The following is a 20141-nucleotide window of genomic DNA, read 5'->3' as shown; positions in this document are numbered from 1 at the left end:
ATTTCGAACAGGCGTAAAATCAGAACATTCTAACAGTATATGGTGTATAGTTATTGCACAGTCACAATATATGCATTCAGGTTGTTGTTCCCCGCTCAGTAAATATGAATGGGTAAACCTGGAATGCCCAATTCTTATTCTTGAAATAATGACTTCGTCCAGACGTTTCAGGCCAAAGTCAGATGATTGATTAACTTTGTTTTGTATGGTATACAGTTTATTATTATCACAAAAATCCCAAAATATTTGCCAAAGAGAATTTATGTAAAGTTTCACTAAGTACTTTAAGGTGCTTGGACACAGATTTGAAGTTAATATTTTCTCAAATTTTCTGTATAATTTCATGACTTATATGTTGCTATAGCATTTCATACTAAAATATAATAAAAATCTTATTTCATCGCAAAGTTATTGAAACAACAAAATCGCTTCTTTTCTTAAATATTAAGGATAAAGATAAAATTTGTGAAAGTGCAAGAATGTGTTAATCAAACGCGTCCAGGAATTCGTAGTTCCAATAATTTCCAGATAAAATAAGTTTTTAATTATATTTTCGTGTGAAATACTATTGCAATATATAAGTCGTGATATTATACAGAAATTTTGAGAAAATATTAACTTCAAATCTATGTCTAAGCACCTTTAAGATCAGTGTAAGGAATTTTAAAGGTACAATTTCATATTAAAGAGCAGTTTTTGCAGAACTATATTTTTACCTTGTTTAGTGAGATGTTAGAACTTATTTAATATATCCAATATGTATGGATGATCAGTGTTCATATTGTGTATGGACTGTAAACATTAAAGCGAGTCTGAAAATATTGTAAAAGAATTTTTACTTGAAGTTTTTAGGTCACCTGAGTCACTCAGGTGTCCTATTGCTATCCGTTTTTGTCCGTCGTCGTGCGTCGTGCGTTAACTTTTGAACATTTTCATCTTCTTCTCTAGAACCGCTCAACCAATTTCAACCAATTTTGACATACAGCTTCCTTGGGTGAAGGGGAACACAAATTGTGAATTTCATTGTCCCTGCCCCCCTTGGGCCCCAGGAGTGGGGCTAAAACCACCAAAATTGATGCAATCTTTAAAAATCTTCTTCTTTACTCCTGGACATCAAGCAGTCAAACTGTTGGCATGATTGTAATGAGCATTGGGCCCTCTACCTGAATTGTGAAATTCATGGCCCCAGGGTCAGGGGTTCTGGTGCTAGGGCGGGGCTCTATTGATTATATAGTGAAAATGCATTAATTCTTTGAAAATCTTCTCTGCTCCTGGGTATTATTTAAACAAACTAAGTGCATGGTTATGACAAGCATTGATGCCTTTTCCAAAATTGTGAAATTCATGGCCCCTGGGTCAGGGGTTCTGGTGTTGGGGGGCTCTATTAATTATATAGTGAAAATGCATTCATTCTTTGAAAATCTTCTTCACTTCTCCTGGATATTATTTAAACAAACTAAGTGCATGGTTATGACAAGCATTGATGCCTTTTCCAAAATTGTGAAATAATTCATGGCCCCTGGGTCAGGGGTTCTGGCTTGAGTTTTACTAAACTTCTTAAGTTAAGATTTGATCGTAACCGTAAGTTACGATGAATTTCCGTCTAACTAAACTTCTTATCTTAAGTTACGACAAATAAAGTCATCGTAACTTACGAGAGGTAATGGGCTCTCTTAAGTTAAGAAATTATCGTAAATTGCATCATTTCTAAATAAACATGGCTGCCCTGATAGTATTTCATGACATTCTAAATGAAGAAAATGACAAACAGGCTCGTCGGGAGAGGGTTTTCCGAGACATAACGCAGGTCCTCGATACGATGACCGATGTGGAGCTTATCGAGCGATATAGATTCCCGCGGGTTACCATACTAGACCTTGTAAACGATCTCAAGGATCTTATCCAGCCTAAAACTAATAGATCACACTCAATTCCCGCACACATTCAGGTAAGATAGCTACAGTTCACTGATTAAATATACAGCAGAGGAAATTCTAATGAACAACTAAAACATTAAGATAAAAATATTTCTCTTACACATAAAGAATCACCCGTACACAAACTTCTAAAGGTGTAAGACACAATTAGTTTGATTGAAGTACACAATTAGAATCTTATGAAGGAAATTGTCCGACCTGAATCCTTTTGGAACCCAATTTCCTTCCATGTGCAAGTGTCCAAAAGATCGTTGAAAGGGGAAACAACTGTTTTGGTACCAAAAAGAATTGCTTCCCTTGAATGTAGTGGGGGGGGGGGTATATCTAAGTTAATTTAAAGATATATATATATATTTTTTTTTTAAAGTCTGCTATAATAATAAAATATATAATAATTTATTTTAAATCACCTCATTTATCCAGGCTTATCTTCAGTGATTTAAGGCAAGCAATGCATAAACGAAAATTTTAAATAGGTTATATTTTCTTTTCATGTAAAATAAAATTAAAATTATTTACACTCATGTAATAATTTTGAACCAATTGAAATAATGTGTCAATGCTTTGAATTACCTGACTGAATTATAATACACTGACTGAATTATAATACAATGTATGTCAATTTTTTAGTATTGTCATGTTCAGAAAAAATAACTTGGGCAAATGAAAAAAGAATAACGCAGGGCATGTACATAGTTTTGTAGCCAGACGAAACGTACACAACCTCATTTGGCCTGCCTTCTTTCCCTGTTTTGGAATTACAAATAACTTGTTCTCTCTTTAGCATTATTTTTAATATTTACCCTTTAATGAATCTCTACCTTCTCCTGTTGTTAAGATTTTTTTTCGATTTGACAGCCCCCCCCCCCTTCCCTGACACAAACATATCAGGTATACGTACATTCAGAATGTGTACAGTGTGTTATCATAGAGTATAACTGGGGCAACATTACACTTTATTTCAGGTTCTAACGTGTCTCAGATTCCTAGCGAAAGGTGATGACCTCTCAGAAGTAGCAGACCTTCACGGCATTTCTAAAGCGTCGGCATGTATGATCATTCATAGAGTAGTAGATGCTATATGCAACACTTTGAAGAACATAAATTTTACTACCTCCACCGATGAACTGAGAAAGATCAAATCCCAGTTTTACAAGATTGCAGGCTTCCTCAGTGTGGTTGGAGCAATAGATGGCACGCAGATTCCAATTCAGGGAATGAGTTTGGAAGATGAGCCGGTGTATATATGTAGAAAAGGGTACCATTCAATCAATGTGCAGGCTGTTGTTAATCCCGATTTAAGGTAAATCATTTTTAATATGCCATGATAGTAATCTTCATTAAAATTACGGCTTTATAAATGTAATGACTGATTATCGTTAATAGGGTACTTAATTAAGACAGGAAAAAAAAGGGGGGGGGTAGGAGTTGCACACGCGTAGGTTCCAAATTTCTCTATGCAACAAAACATTATCGAATACATTAACCCACATTCTGGTCATACTGCAACAAAAAAGAAGGGGAGGTCTGTCGTTGACAATTAATTTCCATACCCCCCCCCCCTCAATACTATACGTACCTGAAGTATGTATTATAATGATGAGAATAATAAGATACATACATGTAACTATATTCAACGTATGGTATAAAAAATATCTGAAAACAAGAGGCCTATGGGCTACATCGCTCATCTGAGTCACTTTAGGCCTACTGTTCTGCATCAGATTTCCCCTCAATATACATGTATTTCTTACGTTAAAGTTTAATCGACTTTTTTGGCCCCACCCCATACAGAGGGGTCCTGATTTAACAAAAATCAATCTACACTACCAGAGGATGTTACCACATTAAAATGTTTCATCATAGCCTTGCTGTTGTTGAGTACAAGAATTTTGAAGATTTTTTTCCCACGTCCAATCCCTATTGTGGCCTCACCCTACCCCATGGGACCATGATCTGAACAATGAACAATTTACATTACCTCAAAAAAGCTTCCATTTGAGTTTCAGCTTTTCTGGACCCAGATTTTTCCTATGTATTTCAATGCTATTGACCCCACCCTATCCCCGGAGGCGATGATTTGAACAATTTAGAATCTATACTACCTCAGAAATGTATTTAATACGTTTCAGCTTTTATAGCCCAGTGGTTCTTGGAAGATTTTTTATGACCCTACCCTATTTTTTTCTTTATTATCTCCCCTTTGAAGGGGGTTTGGCAATTCATTTCAATGATTTAGAATCCCCATTACTCAGGGATGCTTTGTACCAAATTAGGTTAATATTGGTCCAGTGGTTCTTCATCAGAAGTTGAAAATGTGAAAAGTTTACAGACGGATGACAGACACGGGTGATCAGAAAAGCTCACTCGAGGTTTCGGCTCAGGTGAGCTAAAATGTGATTGTGAAACACTATGCCCCCATCAGCATAGTAATTTAGGTCAGTCATGTCAATTATCACACTTGACATACACTTAACTGGCCCATAGGAAGCAATTTCACTTTGAGGGGGCACAAACATACATTTTCAGCTGGGGGCACTATCAACTACCAAGATTTCTTGACAAGCAAAAAAAAGGGTGGGGGGGGGTCATCAGACGTTATCATTGAGGAGGCACAAGCATATAGTAGCTATGTTTTCTATAGTATTCTATATATCGGCAAAATTAGGGGGGGAACCCTCCCCCCCCCCGTTCCTACTGCCTATAATCTTGCGTATAATCTTGACGGGATCTACAAGTAAAAAGTTACTTTTTTATGTTCAGGTTTACAAATGCCGTTTGCAAGTTCCCAGGGGCCACCCACGATGCTTACATTTTACAGAGCAGCTCGCTACCAAACCTTGTTTCCAGTCTTGAGGATGGAGGATGGCTTGTAGGGGATTCTGGCTACCCTCTGAAAGAGTGGTTGATGACCCCCCTAAGTAACCCCAGAACTGGACAGGAGGAGAAATATAATAATGCTCATTGCAAGACCAGAAACGTGATTGAGAGAGCATTCGGTGTATTGAAAGCACGCTTCAGGTAAGTGCCAAAATTATAAAATATATTTCATTGTTTAGTAATTTAATTCTTTGAACATTATAATTTCGTGCCTTGACAGGTGTTTGCACAAGACTGGAGGAGCATTGCCATATAGACCATCAAAGTGTACCAGAATTATTGAATGCACAATGAGACTTCATAATCTTGCAATTGAAACTGGTATTCCGTTATTGGAAGCAGTTGATCAAGAAGATGCAGATGGATTCCAGTTTGAAGATCGTGATAATGCAAATAGGACTGCTTCAGAAGTGCGCACAAGACTCATTCAAAGATTTTAAATGGCAACAGATGTAAATTATTACCTGCTTCCTATATTTTCTGAGTCACTCTTGTGAGCTATATTGGTCATATATTGAAAGTGCAGCATTTCATAATTTATCAAGAACATATTTAGACACCTGTCAAATTGAAAACAGGCTCCAATGTTTTACACTAGCTGCTGTTATTACTACAAGTACACATTTATTTTCAGTAACAAGATTAACTACATGTATTAACAGTAAAACTTTAATTTGTATCTGAGTGTATAATGCAAAAATTAAAATTTTAAAAGCAAAGACAAGTACATATTTTTATTCTTTATGTACAATTGAACCATGCAAAAGAAAGAGAGAGGTCAAGTCCATGGATTAAATATGATATTTGGAGCTTGGAACTTGCAGTGAAATACTATAGTTTACTATAGCTTGCTTTATTTTACTATAGTTTACAATAGTTAACTATAGTTTACTACAGTTAACTATAGTTAACTAAAGTAAATACTCTGATACTTTGATTTACTATAAAACTTTATTCAAGAACTTTTTTTTAAGCTTTCTAGGCATACGATATCTTAGATTCAATAACAGTGATGTAAAATGTGGAAATAATATACAAGTAATATTGTTCCATTTACTATAAAACTCACATGTAACAATTGGAGATCATAAAATATAACAATCTGACTTCCATAGAAACTAGAAATATGTCCATAGGACATGAATGCTCTGCCCAGGATTCATTAGTTATGCATATTTATTAGTGTATAAAGTTGATGAAAATATCTTGAACAGTTTCTATAAAACAGAGTTTTATAGACAATTAAAACCATAAACTTAAGTCAATGGAATGGTCAGGTTAATTAAGGAATGTTTTTTGTTTTTAAGTTTTGTGTGAGTTATTGGTATGTAAATCACACAGACTTGTCACGTAGGCATATTTCATGAAGAGCGCTAGCGCTTGCACATAGGCATATTTTTCATGAAGTGCGCTAAATGAAGCGCTTAAGTGCGCTTCAAGAAATACGCCTACGTGCAAGTCTGTGTGATTTACACACCAATAATTCACACTAAACTTAAAAAGCATGCCTTATATTTTCATTTTACAAGTTTAAAAGCACCAATAATATACTCAATATTTGATTTTCTTGCTGCCCTATATCGTTACATTTTTATTTACGTCTCTGTAGCCTCATTGTGACGTCACTATAGCACGGGTTTCACCGTGTATATTTCTGCGCGCGAGTATACACAAAAATGACTTTCAAATCATTGGATAGTTGGCTTAGTAGAAAAACACAGCAAATGTAAATACAAAAAACAAATATAAATGAAAAAATTCTCACCAAATTATATATCAGTTTATACGGTTACTTAAAAATACTTGAATAGGTTCTTTGAAACAGAGCAAAGTGCAAATTTAAGAAAAATGAGGTCAAGGTCACAAGAAAGTTCAAGATCAAAGTTTTTGATGCAGTTGAATAGTTTTCATTAATATAAATAAGCATTGAAAGTTTGATATAAATATCTTAAATTGTTTCTTTGAAACTGAGCTAAATGCAAAGAGTGACGGAAGGACAGATGGATGGAAGACGGACATGACCAACACTATATGCCATAAATGATATTCATGGCTGGGCATAAAAATACATTGATATACTATAGGAGAAACTTTGATACCATAGTAAGCTATAATTAACAAGAAGTCTGTGAGCCAATGCTCACTAATAATACCCTCGCTCTAATGTGAATACATGCTCTCATGTGAATATACACAAGTTAATTCAGTTTACGTATTGGTACAGACAGAAGCACTGATAAACAGAAAGTTGACACTGTATTGGTACAAAATCCCTCCATATGGCATCCCGAACGATAGAGTGTGCTTAAACTTCAAGCATGCGATGAGGAGTTGCTGAAAATTTTGTACAGACAGACACACACCCAGAAAGACAGACACACAAGGGTAAAACAGTATACTCCCTCTCCTTCGGAGTGGGATTATAACCAATCTAATTAAAATTAGATGTTCCGATCCGCTACCGCTTCTCAAACAGAAGCGGCAGCGGATCGGAACATCTAATTTTAATTAGGTTGGATTATAACTAGATTAAACTTTGTTAGGGATATACTGACTAATCTTGTTAAAATTTTATAACAGGTGACAAGGAAAATTCTTTAGGCTGTTCTGTTAGTGCCTCTGCAATTTTCTCCAGAGCAAGACAGCTCTTCTGTTGGAACACTTTCATTTCCTCTAAAAGTTCTAATTTTCTTTTTCTGTAGTTTTCCAGTTTTTTCATTTTTTCCTCCTCCAGTTTAAAATATCTCTCATTTGCACCATTCTCATCATCTACAAGTAATAAATAAAAATTGTTTTTCTTACCGTAGTTTGATTTTGAAACAAATTTAACAAGAGGCCAAAGGGCCTTAACAGTCACCTGAGTATAAAACAACAATCCATAAAGTACTATAAATTGAAAGCTGCAAAAACAAACCCATGTTATACAAAATAAATTATTTTTTATCCAATCAAATGATGCGTTACAACCAAAATTAAATTATATTAAAATGACTTATCATGGTTTTGTTGTTTTTGAGAAGATTTTTAAATGATATTTCCTATATATTACTAACTAAAACTTTGATCACCTGTTGTGCCCCCTTCCTACCCCAGGGGGTCAACATTTGAACAAATTTGAATTAACATTATCCAAAGATGCTTCCATATAAATAAGACAAATTATGGCTTTGCTATTCTTGAGAAGAAGATTGTTAAAAATTTCTTATATGTATTCATGTGTAAATCTTTGATTGTCCATTGTGGCCCCACTCTATTCCCAGAGTCATGATTTGAACAAACTAGAATCTATACTATATCCAAGGATGCTAAATATAACCAATCATGGCTTTGCTGTTTTTGAGAAAAGATTTTTTAAAAGATTTTTCCTGCGTATTCGAATGTAAAATCTTCATTGTTCTTGGATAAAACACATAGTCTTTACATAACTGGTAGAGCTTTGAAGGTCATTTGCTTGACGTACTGCTGTTTGGAAATCTCTGATAATGAATCATAATGAATCGAACTTATATTCAGTGGCATTGCTGGCTGATTAGATATGTAGCGGTAATGAACTATAATTCGACATGTAGCGGGAATGACCTATAATCAGCAATAGCCTCTTTGATAAAATGTAGCAGTAATGGTCACCCGAAATTTCGAAGAAATGTAGCGGTAATGAGTTCAAATTTTTCGCAATGTAGCGGTTATGTTGACCTCCAAGATAGCAATAGGTCACCTGAGTGACTCAGATGACCTAATTAAAGTATAATTAGCTCAACTGAGACAAAGTTTTTTTTTCATTAAACAGTGTGAGAGTAGTATTAGTCTTTTCTGAGAGTAAATGTACATGTCTGTACTATTTATCAACATGGAAGTCAGTCTAGTAGTGTTACATAAATGAAGAAAAAGGAATAAAGTTGGAAATTGAATCTTTGATATGTTTTCTTGTTGTGTGAGAATCCAAAAGAAGCGAGCAAACTCAACAAATTCTCAAAGCTTGGCAAACAAGAAACAAGAGGCCCATGGGCCACATCGCTCACCTGAGTAACTTTGGCCATGCTGTTCTTTACCAGATTTCCCCCTTGTAATACTTACTGTGGCCCCGCCCTACCTCCGGGGGTCATAATTTTAACAATTTAAAATCTCCACTACCTCAGGATGCTTCCACTTAAGTTTCAGCTTTTCTGGCCCAGTGGTTCTTGAGAAGAAGATTTTTTAATGACCCCACCCTATTTTTGTCTTTTCTTGATTATCTCCCCTTGTAAGGAGACTTGGCCCTTTATTTTAACAATTTAAACTCCCCTTCACCTAAGGATACTTTGTACCAAGTTTGGTTAAAATTGGCCCAGTGGTTCTTGAGAAGAAGTTGAAAATGTGAAAAGTTTACAGACGGATGGACGGACGGACGGACGACGGACAACGGGTGATCAGAAAAGCTCACTTGAGCTTTCAGCTCAGGTGAGCTAAAAAATTATTTGTTTGAAGTGCTCTGATCGACCCATCTTAATCATCTCTATTATATCACACTTATTCAGTTCTTTATTTATTTATTTTATTTTTTTTTTGAGAAAATACAGACAACTGTATGCTGACACTCTTTGCTTAAAATTTTACCTCTTTTATGTGTCTTTTGTTGTGCTTCAGAGTTCAGAGTCTTCTTCTTTTCAGCCTCTAAAATAGTAAGCTTGTGGTATTAAGAAACACAAGTATTTTTATGCCATATGTCTGTTTGTCTGCTAATTTGTTCATCCAATTGTCCTAAAAAAAATTATCCTTACCCACAACTTTTAAATGTTTGGTGCTAGGGCTTTCTTATTTCACATGTTTATTCATTGGACAATATCTTTCTTTGGGTACCAACATTTTGACCTCTTGACCTTGGAGTTTGACCTACTTTTCAAAAAGTTTTCCAAACATTCTTTTGATACCGGTAAGTTAAAACTTGGGATTTCATATTTCATGTGTATTCCATGTGTCCAGACCTTTCTTTGGGTACTGACATTTTTTTCTTTTTGACCTTGATCTTTGAGATGACCCAATTTTGAAATACCTTTGCCATAGTTTTTGAATATTTTATATGTGTACATGTTTTCCATTTGACAGTACCTTTTTGTGTAACAGCCTTATTTGACAGGATATAGTGACACATAAAGTTTGCTGGAACAAAAAAATAATAATATGTGTAAGGAATTATTTTTTTCGATCATGCTTTTAACACAAGAATGAATTGTTTAGCAAGCTCTGGGTAAATTTCTGTATACCCAGTTTGAGCTGGGGGTAAATAACGTGACATCACAATGTATAGTTTCTCTATCACACAAAGCAAATAACATGATGTCACAGGATTTACCAGTGGGTTGTGCTTCGGCCTCAGGGTGTATGGAATAAAAGCCGGGGTAAATCTCTGTACACCCTTGATTGAACCTGTATAACTAATAATATACCATAAGTTGTTTTTTTTTTAATTTCTTTTTTGGGAAGGGGGTTTACCTTGTTTGGAAGTTCCAGGTCTATCAGCCTCTGTGACTGGAACCACAGCTCCCTGGCTAAGGGTTGATGTGTCTTTGACTATAGAAATAATAATAATAATGATGATTAAACTTTGAAAACAATTTGTTTAATAACATTTTTACATACACAAAATGACTATGAATGAAACTGTTAAATACACATAATATAGAATGATATTATTTTTACTGTGTATTTCAATAAATCTAATTGGTTTGCTTGCTATCACGTGCAAAATCATATTTTTCGATATTGACTTGAGTTACTAAAAATAACTTAGGGAAAAACCAAAGATGTGTTTATAATGGAGAAAAGTTTTAAAACCTACAAATTCTTACATAATTTTTTGTTTGTCTCTTTCTTTTCTAAAGCGGTCCTTCGGATGAGACCATATAAACCAAGGTTCCATGTCGCAGTAGGCATTGGCACGAAAAAGATCCCTCACTGCTCAATGGCTCTGAGTGCCGAGTATAGGTCAAAATTTGTAGCCCTCCACTGGCAAGTGGTGGTGTCTCCATATGAGTGAAAAATTCTCAAGAGGGATGTTAAACATCATACAATCAATCAATCTTTTCCAAAGAAAATAATAAAACATATATAGCCCTTTGATTCAGTCATATCATAGATATATTAACTTCACAGAAAAGCATATCGACTTCGCACTTCGGGCTCAGTTGATATGCTTTTCTGTGAAGTCAAGGGCTATATTTCTATAATATTATAAATATCATTCATCTGTCTTTTTAAAAAAAATAATTTCCTTTTACAAACAGATGAAACTTCATCTGACATGTACATCACACTAAGCAATGAGCTCCATAATATAGTATTAATTTATGTTTGAATTACCAGGTTCTGCTGTGTCCACTCCCCCAGAGATGCCCTCAATGGCCACATCTGATAAAGACTCCAGCACCTTAAAAAAATTCATTATATATTTATTTTCATGCATTTTTTGAGACTATGCATGACACATGCAAATTCTTCAAAAAAAAAAAAATATATATATATATATATATATAATTATGATCTGTTGAAAAAAAAGAATTGTTTCACAAATTAAAAATAAAACAATGGAGAGTAGCATATGACAGCTTAATTAGTGAGTTTAAATTTCAGAAAATATAATTTTAAATGTTTACCAGTTTCTCCCAACTTTTAAAATAAATATCAGAGTGGGGGCCTCCACCAGTTTCCTTCATCAACCTTCTTCTCTCCGATTCTTTTTTCTTGGTCAGACTTTGTATATCTGCCCACTTCTTTTTAATTTCTTCTACTGAACGATTGACATATGATACAGCATTGACTCTAAAAGGAAGAAAATTTATACATGTATTTATTGTTTTATACTTGTATTTTTTTCCAGATCAGTCTTCATCTGTTAATTGCATTGTAAAACACTTAAACTTTGTTATATCATATTAATATATTTTTTGGTAAGTTTCACTGTATATACACTGTACATACACTGTGTGAATGCATGTTCCTTTAATCTTTTTTGTTTTCTTGTAGTAAATACATTTCTATACATGCCAAGCTAGCATATTCATACATATATATTATATAGATATAACATATTCATGTTCCATGCTTAAATCCAGAATAATTAATGACATTAAGAAGAATCTCGTGTTATGAATAGAACGTACAGTTTTATTATTAAAATGACAGTGTATTTAAGGCTAATTTTAAGGTTCTTACTCATCCTCAATCTCTTTCCAGAGTTCCTGCTTTCTATCCGTGGTAACAAAATTGGAAAACTTCGCTTTTAGTAACTTATTTCTTGGAAGCACCGACTCCGCTAGAATATCCAACTCTCTCTCACTCCAGTTTGGTTTTCTTTTCTTTGCATTCATACTTTCATCCATTATGCCCTCCGCAGACGATAACAATGACGTTTGCCGCGAAAGTGAAAGCGAACCTTGTGTTTGCGCTTGCGCCGCGTTCGTATCTAAGTAGGTTTGTACCTTTTTCAATAAAGAGTTCCTTTGTCGTAATTTACGATATTTTCTTATCTTAAGAAAAAAGCCAATACTTACGAACAGCTTAGTAAAACAAATACATCGTATCTTAAGTTTGAACTTACGAAATTCTTAAGTGAACAAAATTTTGCGTAACTTAAGAAGTTTAGTAAAACTCAAGCTTGGTGTTAGGGCGGGGTCTATTGATTATATAGTGAAAATGCATTAATTCTTTGAAGATTTTCTTCTCTGCTCCTGGATATTATTTAAACAAACTAAGTGCATGGTTATGACAAGCATTGATGCCTTTTCCAAAATTGTGAAATAATTCATGGCCCCTGGGTCAGGGGTTCTGGTGTTAGGGCGGAGTCTATTGATTATATAGTGAAAATGCATTAATTCTTTGAAGATCTTCTTCTCTGCTCCTGGATATTATTTAAACAAACTAAGTGCATGGTTATGACAAGCAATGATGCCTTTTCCAAAATTGTGAAATTCATGGCCCCTGCCTCAGGGGTTCTGGTGTTAGGGCGGGGCTATATTGATTATATAGTGAAAATGCATTCATTCTTTGAAGATCTTCTCTGCTCCTGGATATTATTTAAACAAACTAAGTGCATGGTTATGACAAGCATTGATGCCTTTTCCAAAATTGTGAAATTCATGGCCCCTGGGTCAGGGGTTCTGGTGTTAGGGCGGGGCTCTATTGATTATATAGTGAAAATGCATTAATTCTTTGAAAATCTTCTTCTCTGCTCCTGGATTCTATATAAACAAACTAAGTGCATGGTTATGACAAGCAATGATGCCTTTTCCAAAATCGTGAAATTTTGATAATGTAGTGAAAATGCATTAATTCTGTTAAATAATCCTCTCTGCTCCTTAGTGTTGAGCAGATAAATAAAGTGCATAGTTATGATGAACAATTGTGCTTCTTACAAAATTTTAAAACTTGTAGTCTTCAGGTTTTGTTGTTTCTCAGTGGGGGGGGGGGGGGGGGGGTGTATATTTATTAATAAAATGAAAATCTGTAAATTCTTTGAAAATTTTCAACTAAGTGCATAGTTATGATGATGAGGGTACCTCTACCAAATTTATGAATTTCATGACCCTGGGACATGGGTTTTAGTGTTAGGGTAGGGGTGTGTTGAATCTGTAATGAAAATGCTATTTCTTTGAAAATCTTCTCTGCTCCTTGGCATATTGAAGGCAAATAGAATTAAAGTTTTAATAAGCAAGGATATTTTTACCAGATTTTTGAACATCAGGACCATTTGGTCAAGTTTTCTGGTCCTAGTCAGGGCTCTATTATTTTGTATTCAACTGAGAGAAGTTATTCCCTTGGCCATTTACTTTTGATAATTAATCACTGTAAATAATGTATTTGAAAGTTAAAAGAATGAGAGAATTATGCAAAAAAAAAAAATTATTGAATAATACAAAAAGTACTTTCATAGTTTTAATGATCAGATAGACTTGTAAATAATAAATAGATAAAAATGAGACAGAAATAACGTATTAAATGTTCTTCAAAGACCAAGAGAGGCCAATGTGAGAGGTCACAATGTGGGGTTAAAAGTGCTACAGAGGAACTATTAGTTTGTTAATAGTCTGCATGGTGATAGTGCTAAATGGGGGATAAATTAGAATTTAATGTATGAGTTGTTACTGAATACTAGACTAATTATTTCATTGATTCTGATCATCCTATTTCTCTTGCTTTTGGGCAACAAAGCTTCATCTCTCAGTTTATTTTATACTCTATGGATCTTCTAAATTGTTGTATTATACTCAGGTGACCGTTAAGGCCCTTGGGCCTCTTGTTATATATTCAAAAGCTAGTTGTAAAGCTTTTGCGTCAGCTGTAAAAATCGTTGCTTCGTTTGGAAGTCGTATTGGAAAAACATTATTATTGACCACTGCAGCAGCAGCAACCCTGCTTCTGCCCTTTGAACCATCTGTGTTAATTTGTATTGTAGGATGTTTAGATTGTTTTATTTCGGCTAATTCTTGTTCAAAAAAACAAGAGGATTTGTTTCTGATTTCTTTAGTTCGGATAGGGATTTATTAACTACTGGTTTAATTAATTTCCACGGTGGTATTTCAGAAAGAGTAGTAGTTTTCACTATATCTAATGGTAGTTCAGAATCTCTAATATAATTTTTAAATCGTAAACAAATTGGTTTTATGCATTTCTTGTTTTTATCATATAAATGTGCATTTTGTGAATAAAAAACGCAGACATAAGCAGGATTGTCAGTGTTTGCCTTTAATTTAATTATGTATTGTAAAGCAAGTTTAATTCTTCTTAAGTCCAGAGGTGGCTCATTTACTTCTACATATAAACTATCTTTCGGAGAAGTTCTAAAAGCCCCCAAGCACAATCTAAGACCTTGATGATGGATTGCGTCAAGAGCCTTTATATAGGAAGTCCTAGCTGATCCATATACAATACATCTATAGTCCAATTTAGATCTGACAAGAGAGCGATAAAGTTTAAGTAGAGTTCTTTTATCAGCTCCCCATTTTGTGTTTGCTATTACTTTGATAATATCTAGTGCTTTTGAGCATTTCTCTTTTAGCCTCTTTATGTGTGGAATAAAGGAAAGTTTATTGTCAAAGATGACACCTAAAAACTGAATTTCTTTAACTACTTTAATTGGATTCCCATTTAATTGCAAACGTGGACCATCATGGGTTTTCCGATTAAACAAAAATGTACACAGGCGGATTTACTCTGAGAAAAATTTAAAACCATTACTATCGGCCCAATTTTGAATTTTGTTTAAACATGATTGTAACCGCCGCTCAATGAAATTCATATTTTTAGACTTAAAACACAGAACAAAGTCATCAACATATAAGCTACCATGCATATCATTTTTAAGTACTTCAGCTAAACTATTTACTTTTTATACTGAATAAAGTAACTGAAAGGATACTTCCTTGTGATACACCCATTTATTGATTAATGAAAGAGCCTCTGTTATTAGAATTAAGGTCAGACAAGACGTTCCTTGATATTGTTTAAATTCAGTAAGATTTTGCTACTTTAATAATTTTCTTCACACACACATACACACACATACTCGTATTCGCCTGAAACTCACTACATATGACTTAACACCTGAAAACCACTACACCATGTTCTAGGTATGATAGAGAATAACAAATATCATATTTACATAATATCACTTTTTCTTTTTGTACTCCGGGGTTTGAAATTCCGAAAATCAACTTCTATAAGATTTTGACATTACACCTGAATTCAACTACATATTACCACGTGATCATTAATAAAAGTACACATCAATCTCACTACATGACAGTTTATCGAGATACACACAGGAAACTGACTACGTATTTTTAATAGTCTTTTGTTCAGTGGTAATTTGTATATTTAATGAGTGTAGAGTATTTTACACTTTCACCCTATCCCAAATTTTTGGATTTTTTGTTTAAAAATCCGTGAAATGCAACAACACCAAACCTTCACAGACGCACACACGATTCTCACTACATGTCATAGTAATGTAACACACATGTTTCTCACTACATGTCATAGTATTGTAATTGCTTAAATTTTTACAGTTTTCTCCCTTGCGGCGGAAGTTGGTGGCGCTGTTGTAGATGCGGTCCTGACATCCATTTTGAATATTGAATAATTATAGATTTGGCTGAATTTATTATATTTTAACATTTTTCAATGCCTTCATCGGGCTGTTGTGTGCCAGGTTGCGTTAATAGGGGTGGACACCGATTTCCAAAGAATGAAAATTTACGGAAATAATGGCTAATTGCTATAAAAAGGGACCAAAAACCCGGAAAGTTGTGGCAACCGAGTTCCACAAGTGTTGTGTGTGGGAAACACTTCCAAGAAGGTGACTACATTCAAGTAACTAGTTATGGTATGTTTATACAATCGATTTATCGTAAAAAAATTTTACTAACTGTTTGTTATGTTAATCTTTGGATTTTTTAAATTATCAGCGTCTAACACTACAGAAGTTCGTAATTAAATCAATGAAGTCAATGGAAGTCACTCGTTTCACTAAGCCATGAGGAATGCGGGTGGTTACGTTCCGATGACTTTTTCGACCCGCGTGGTTTCGACACAAATCCATGTTCGACCCGAGTGGTTTCGTTCCAAATCAATTAATTAACAATTAATTGCTTCGGAACGAAATTAATTAACACTTTCAAAAGTTTTACATTGTATTTTTTCGTCTACAATTTTTTTTAATATTGACCACGTATATTTGTGTTAATTATCGTATGTAATTAAATTTGGAGAAACTTGGCATTGTTCAGACAGTGCATATGTGATCACGGTACATTTGAAGAAGTATTTGATTAATTTTTATGGAAAACTGTTCAAATATAATTCATTACTAAATCAAATTTATCAATATTCATGCTCCGCGATAGTAGAAAAAAATGTTAGGAAACCTGCATGTTGACTACACATACGGAAACTACTACCTATTGACACGCACATCTCTGAAGCCATACAATATACAGCTACCGGATATCCATTTTTTACCGCACAGTGTATACCCCTGTACTCAGGTATTAACATGTAGGGATATATATTAGAGTAGGTCGAAACCACTTGGGTCGTAACCACGCGGGTCGAACACGGAATCGGAACGTAACCACCCGACACCAGCCATGAGCTATGCGGTAGCATAGCGAACATGGTAACGCATAGCTAGCTCAAGGCTTGGTCAATCGAGTGATTTCCATTGACTTTATTGATAAAATTGCTAACTCCTTTGGTTGCATACAGTACATCATTGGGCAATCCATCATTGGGTTTTGTGAGATGCCTGGGCCAAGGAGGTCTGATCTGAGGTTTTTAAGTCTGCGATATATTGTTAAAAATTATACAATTGATAATAAATGAAATAATTTCTTGAAGAATTTGTCACAAAATAAAATACATTTGTAAATTTTTACTAAGATGTTACTTTTGATATTTAATAGTACTAAAATTAAATTTTATTTAAAGCCATTTTTATTCCTGTAATTTACTAGGCTGAATGATGAAAGAATCCCTGTTTATATTTGATAGTATGTTATTTTGCATTTGACATGTTTTTTGATAGTAAAGACTTTCATTTATGGTACAATGAAGGCCTGACTGAAGTGCTCAAGAATACTTACCATACCGATGCTTTGTCCATGGACCTGAGCTGAACAAGGATTACAAGGGAGTCTTTTTTTTCCGATAGCTTTCTTATCTTAGATTAGATTGCTCTTATCAAAAGTCTTTTATACAATGTCCATACCTTAAGTTGACATTCATTATACTGACCCATGATACTGACCTACTGTACAAAAAAATGTTGCTGTAAGTGTGATACATCAAGAATAGAATCAGAATAATTGAAAATCATTCCTCAGATACTTTGGTTTGTGGGTTCGACTCCCACCCAGGGCTTATATTAAGTACAAAGTTCATGACCTCATCATATGCAATTTTGAATTTCTTTTTGTCTTTGATTGAATTTTGTTTTTAAAATTAACAAAATTTGTTTTTGGTTTAATTTGTATATTTCTTTTTGATTTTTAAAACATGTACCATTAAAGTCATGCACTTTGTCATTCTTGGTGAGGAGGAAACTGCCCTGTGCCTCCACCAAAGTGTTTATCAATTTACACTGTACTATAATTTACAGTTTTAAAAGAGGACTTGACAAAATTTATAACAGCTGTATTTTTAAATTATTGTATATATATATATATATTACAAGATCTTTTCCAGTTAATCCTGATCTATCAGAGAATACTCAGATTGACCGACATTTCTAATAAAAGATTTTCTCTTTACATTTTGACAATTATCCTTTACAGAATACTTTAATAAATCTCGCCTTTATAGAAAACAACATAACAAATATAGCCCTTAGATTTGGTCAATCCTTAGATATATGGACTTCACAGAAAAACAGAAAAATTTATTGACCGAGCAAGAAGTGTGAGGATGATAAACTTTTCTGTGATGTCAATATATCTTCTATGGATCGACCTCATGGAAGAGCTTTATTTGTAATATCTATCTATCTATCTATCATCTATCTATCTATCTATCTATCTCTATATATATTTATAAATATATTTATAATTAAATATATATATATATATATATATGTGAGAATGGTGTGTTTATTATTGCATGCAGGTACAACACCTTTGAAAAAACAACTGAAGGAAAGTGCTGTTCCAAGTTTGTTTTATTGGACCGAGGGCCTCAAAGAACCTTCATCTTCAGAACCTGGAACCTTAAGATCCGGGAGGGAATACATATCACATCAGGCAGAAAGGACAAGTTGTAGTTTTGAGGCATTTGAAATTCCTACTGACTTGGTTTCCCAAGAGGAGGTTATTGAGACTGATGATTCACCTACTCTACTCTCTTCAGATGAGCCATCACAGCCTATCCATCTGTCGGTGAATTCAGCATCCCAAACACCATCAAGACCAATGTTCAGCATTGAGAATTTCATTACTGATAATGCTGGTATTATGTTCTACACTGGGCTTTCATCATATCAAGATTTTACTTTTGTTTTGCAAACTTTAGGTGAAAGTATATATCATTTGAATTATTTGTACTCGCAGGTTGAAAATATGAACATAGAGGATCAGTTTTTCCTCACTCTTATCAAGCTTCGACAGTATAAAACCAACTTTGAACTTAGCCGATTGTTTAGTATTTCAGAATTTTCAGTTTGCAATATATGGATCACGTGGGTGAACCTCATGTCCTGCCAATGGAGGGAGATTGATTTATGGCCAGACAGGGATATTGTAAGATTTTTTTGTCCTACAGATTTTTTTCATAAATTTCCAACAACGAGAGTCATAGCTGCAATAATGTAGCCCTCTCCGATTTTTTTTAATCTGATATTTTCAGGAGAGGGCTACAATTCCACTGCATCTCCGTAATGGTGCAAATATATTTTTTAGATACGGGCGACTGCAGGCAAAATAAATTGTTTTTGCATTCAACTTACTTCCAATGAGACGGAATTTTTATTCACATTCAACATCATAGCCCTTTATACGCGAAAACCAAGTAAAATAAATCTGCGTGTTTACCAGTCGTTCTCCTCAGCAGCCATGACAGTTCTCGCGTGATGCACTGAGACTTGCGCTTGAAATTTAGAATCACTTGATAAAGTAAATGTCGGTGTTGATAAATGTTTGTGTTGTATGATATCACTAAACATCGATAAATAATAGCATTCCATGGGATATTTTTTCATAAACAGTGATATTTATGCTTAAAATAAGGGAAATCCTCAACTATCCGCTCCCCTAGATCCCGTATTCTCATTGGTTGTCCCAAAATAAAATCGATCAAGGTCAGTAAACATGGCGGATAAATTCAAGTTGTGATGTTGACATACACGAAAAATAACCGATATACGGATTGTTCTGTATATTTTTGGATCAGTTCATGTCTTGCATAACTACATTTTATGAGTTCAGGTAAGATATGTTAATAAAATACCCACTTACTGATAATTTGAGCCGAAATCTGTGCGGTAGTGAATCACTCCCGCACTTGCACCATTACGGAGATCCTAAGGAGTTGTAGCCCTCTCCCAAAAAAAAAAAAAAAAAAAAAAAATCGGAGAGGGCTACATTATTGCAGCTACGAGAGTCATTGTTGATGGCACAGAGTGTCCTGTGAAAAAGCCAAAACCTCCGATTGCTCAGCAGAGTACGTTTTCAACATACAAAAACAGGAACACGATCAAAGTGTTAGCTGGGGCCACACCAGGTGGGTTGATTTCATATTTGTCCCCTGCATATGGGGGATCTACATCAGACCGCCAGATTGTAGAAAGATCCAGTTTGATGAATT

General features: G+C 34.4%; 2 protein-coding genes across 2 annotated transcripts; one reads left to right on the top strand and one right to left on the bottom strand.

The window, feature by feature from the left end:
- The first annotated feature begins 1717 nt into the window (after positions 1–1717).
- Positions 1718–5257, top strand: LOC133199784 (putative nuclease HARBI1). Its single transcript, XM_061335623.1, has 4 exons — positions 1718–1948; positions 2885–3240; positions 4701–4958; positions 5038–5257. The coding sequence occupies exons 1-4, from the start codon at positions 1718–1720 to the stop codon at positions 5255–5257; spliced, it is 1065 nt and encodes a 354-aa protein (XP_061191607.1).
- A 4742-nt stretch (positions 5258–9999) lies between these two features.
- On the bottom strand, positions 10000–12172 carry LOC133199783 (t-SNARE domain-containing protein 1-like). Its single transcript, XM_061335621.1, has 5 exons — positions 12006–12172; positions 11447–11612; positions 11154–11220; positions 10287–10364; positions 10000–10106 (listed from the first exon to the last, which is right to left on the bottom strand). Exons 1-5 carry the CDS (start codon positions 12170–12172, stop codon positions 10000–10002), a joined length of 585 nt encoding a protein of 194 aa, XP_061191605.1.
- Positions 12173–20141: the final 7969 nt, after the last annotated feature.

The sequence above is a fragment of the Saccostrea echinata genome, unplaced genomic scaffold (assembly GCF_033153115.1).
Source record: "Saccostrea echinata isolate AGI-Se365-2 ecotype Australia unplaced genomic scaffold, CSIRO_AGI_Sech_v1 ptg000036l, whole genome shotgun sequence".
Taxonomy (NCBI): Eukaryota; Metazoa; Mollusca; class Bivalvia; order Ostreida; family Ostreidae; genus Saccostrea; species Saccostrea echinata.
The sequence above is the reverse complement of the archived record's forward strand: the minus strand, read 5'-3'. Positions and strand labels throughout refer to the sequence as shown.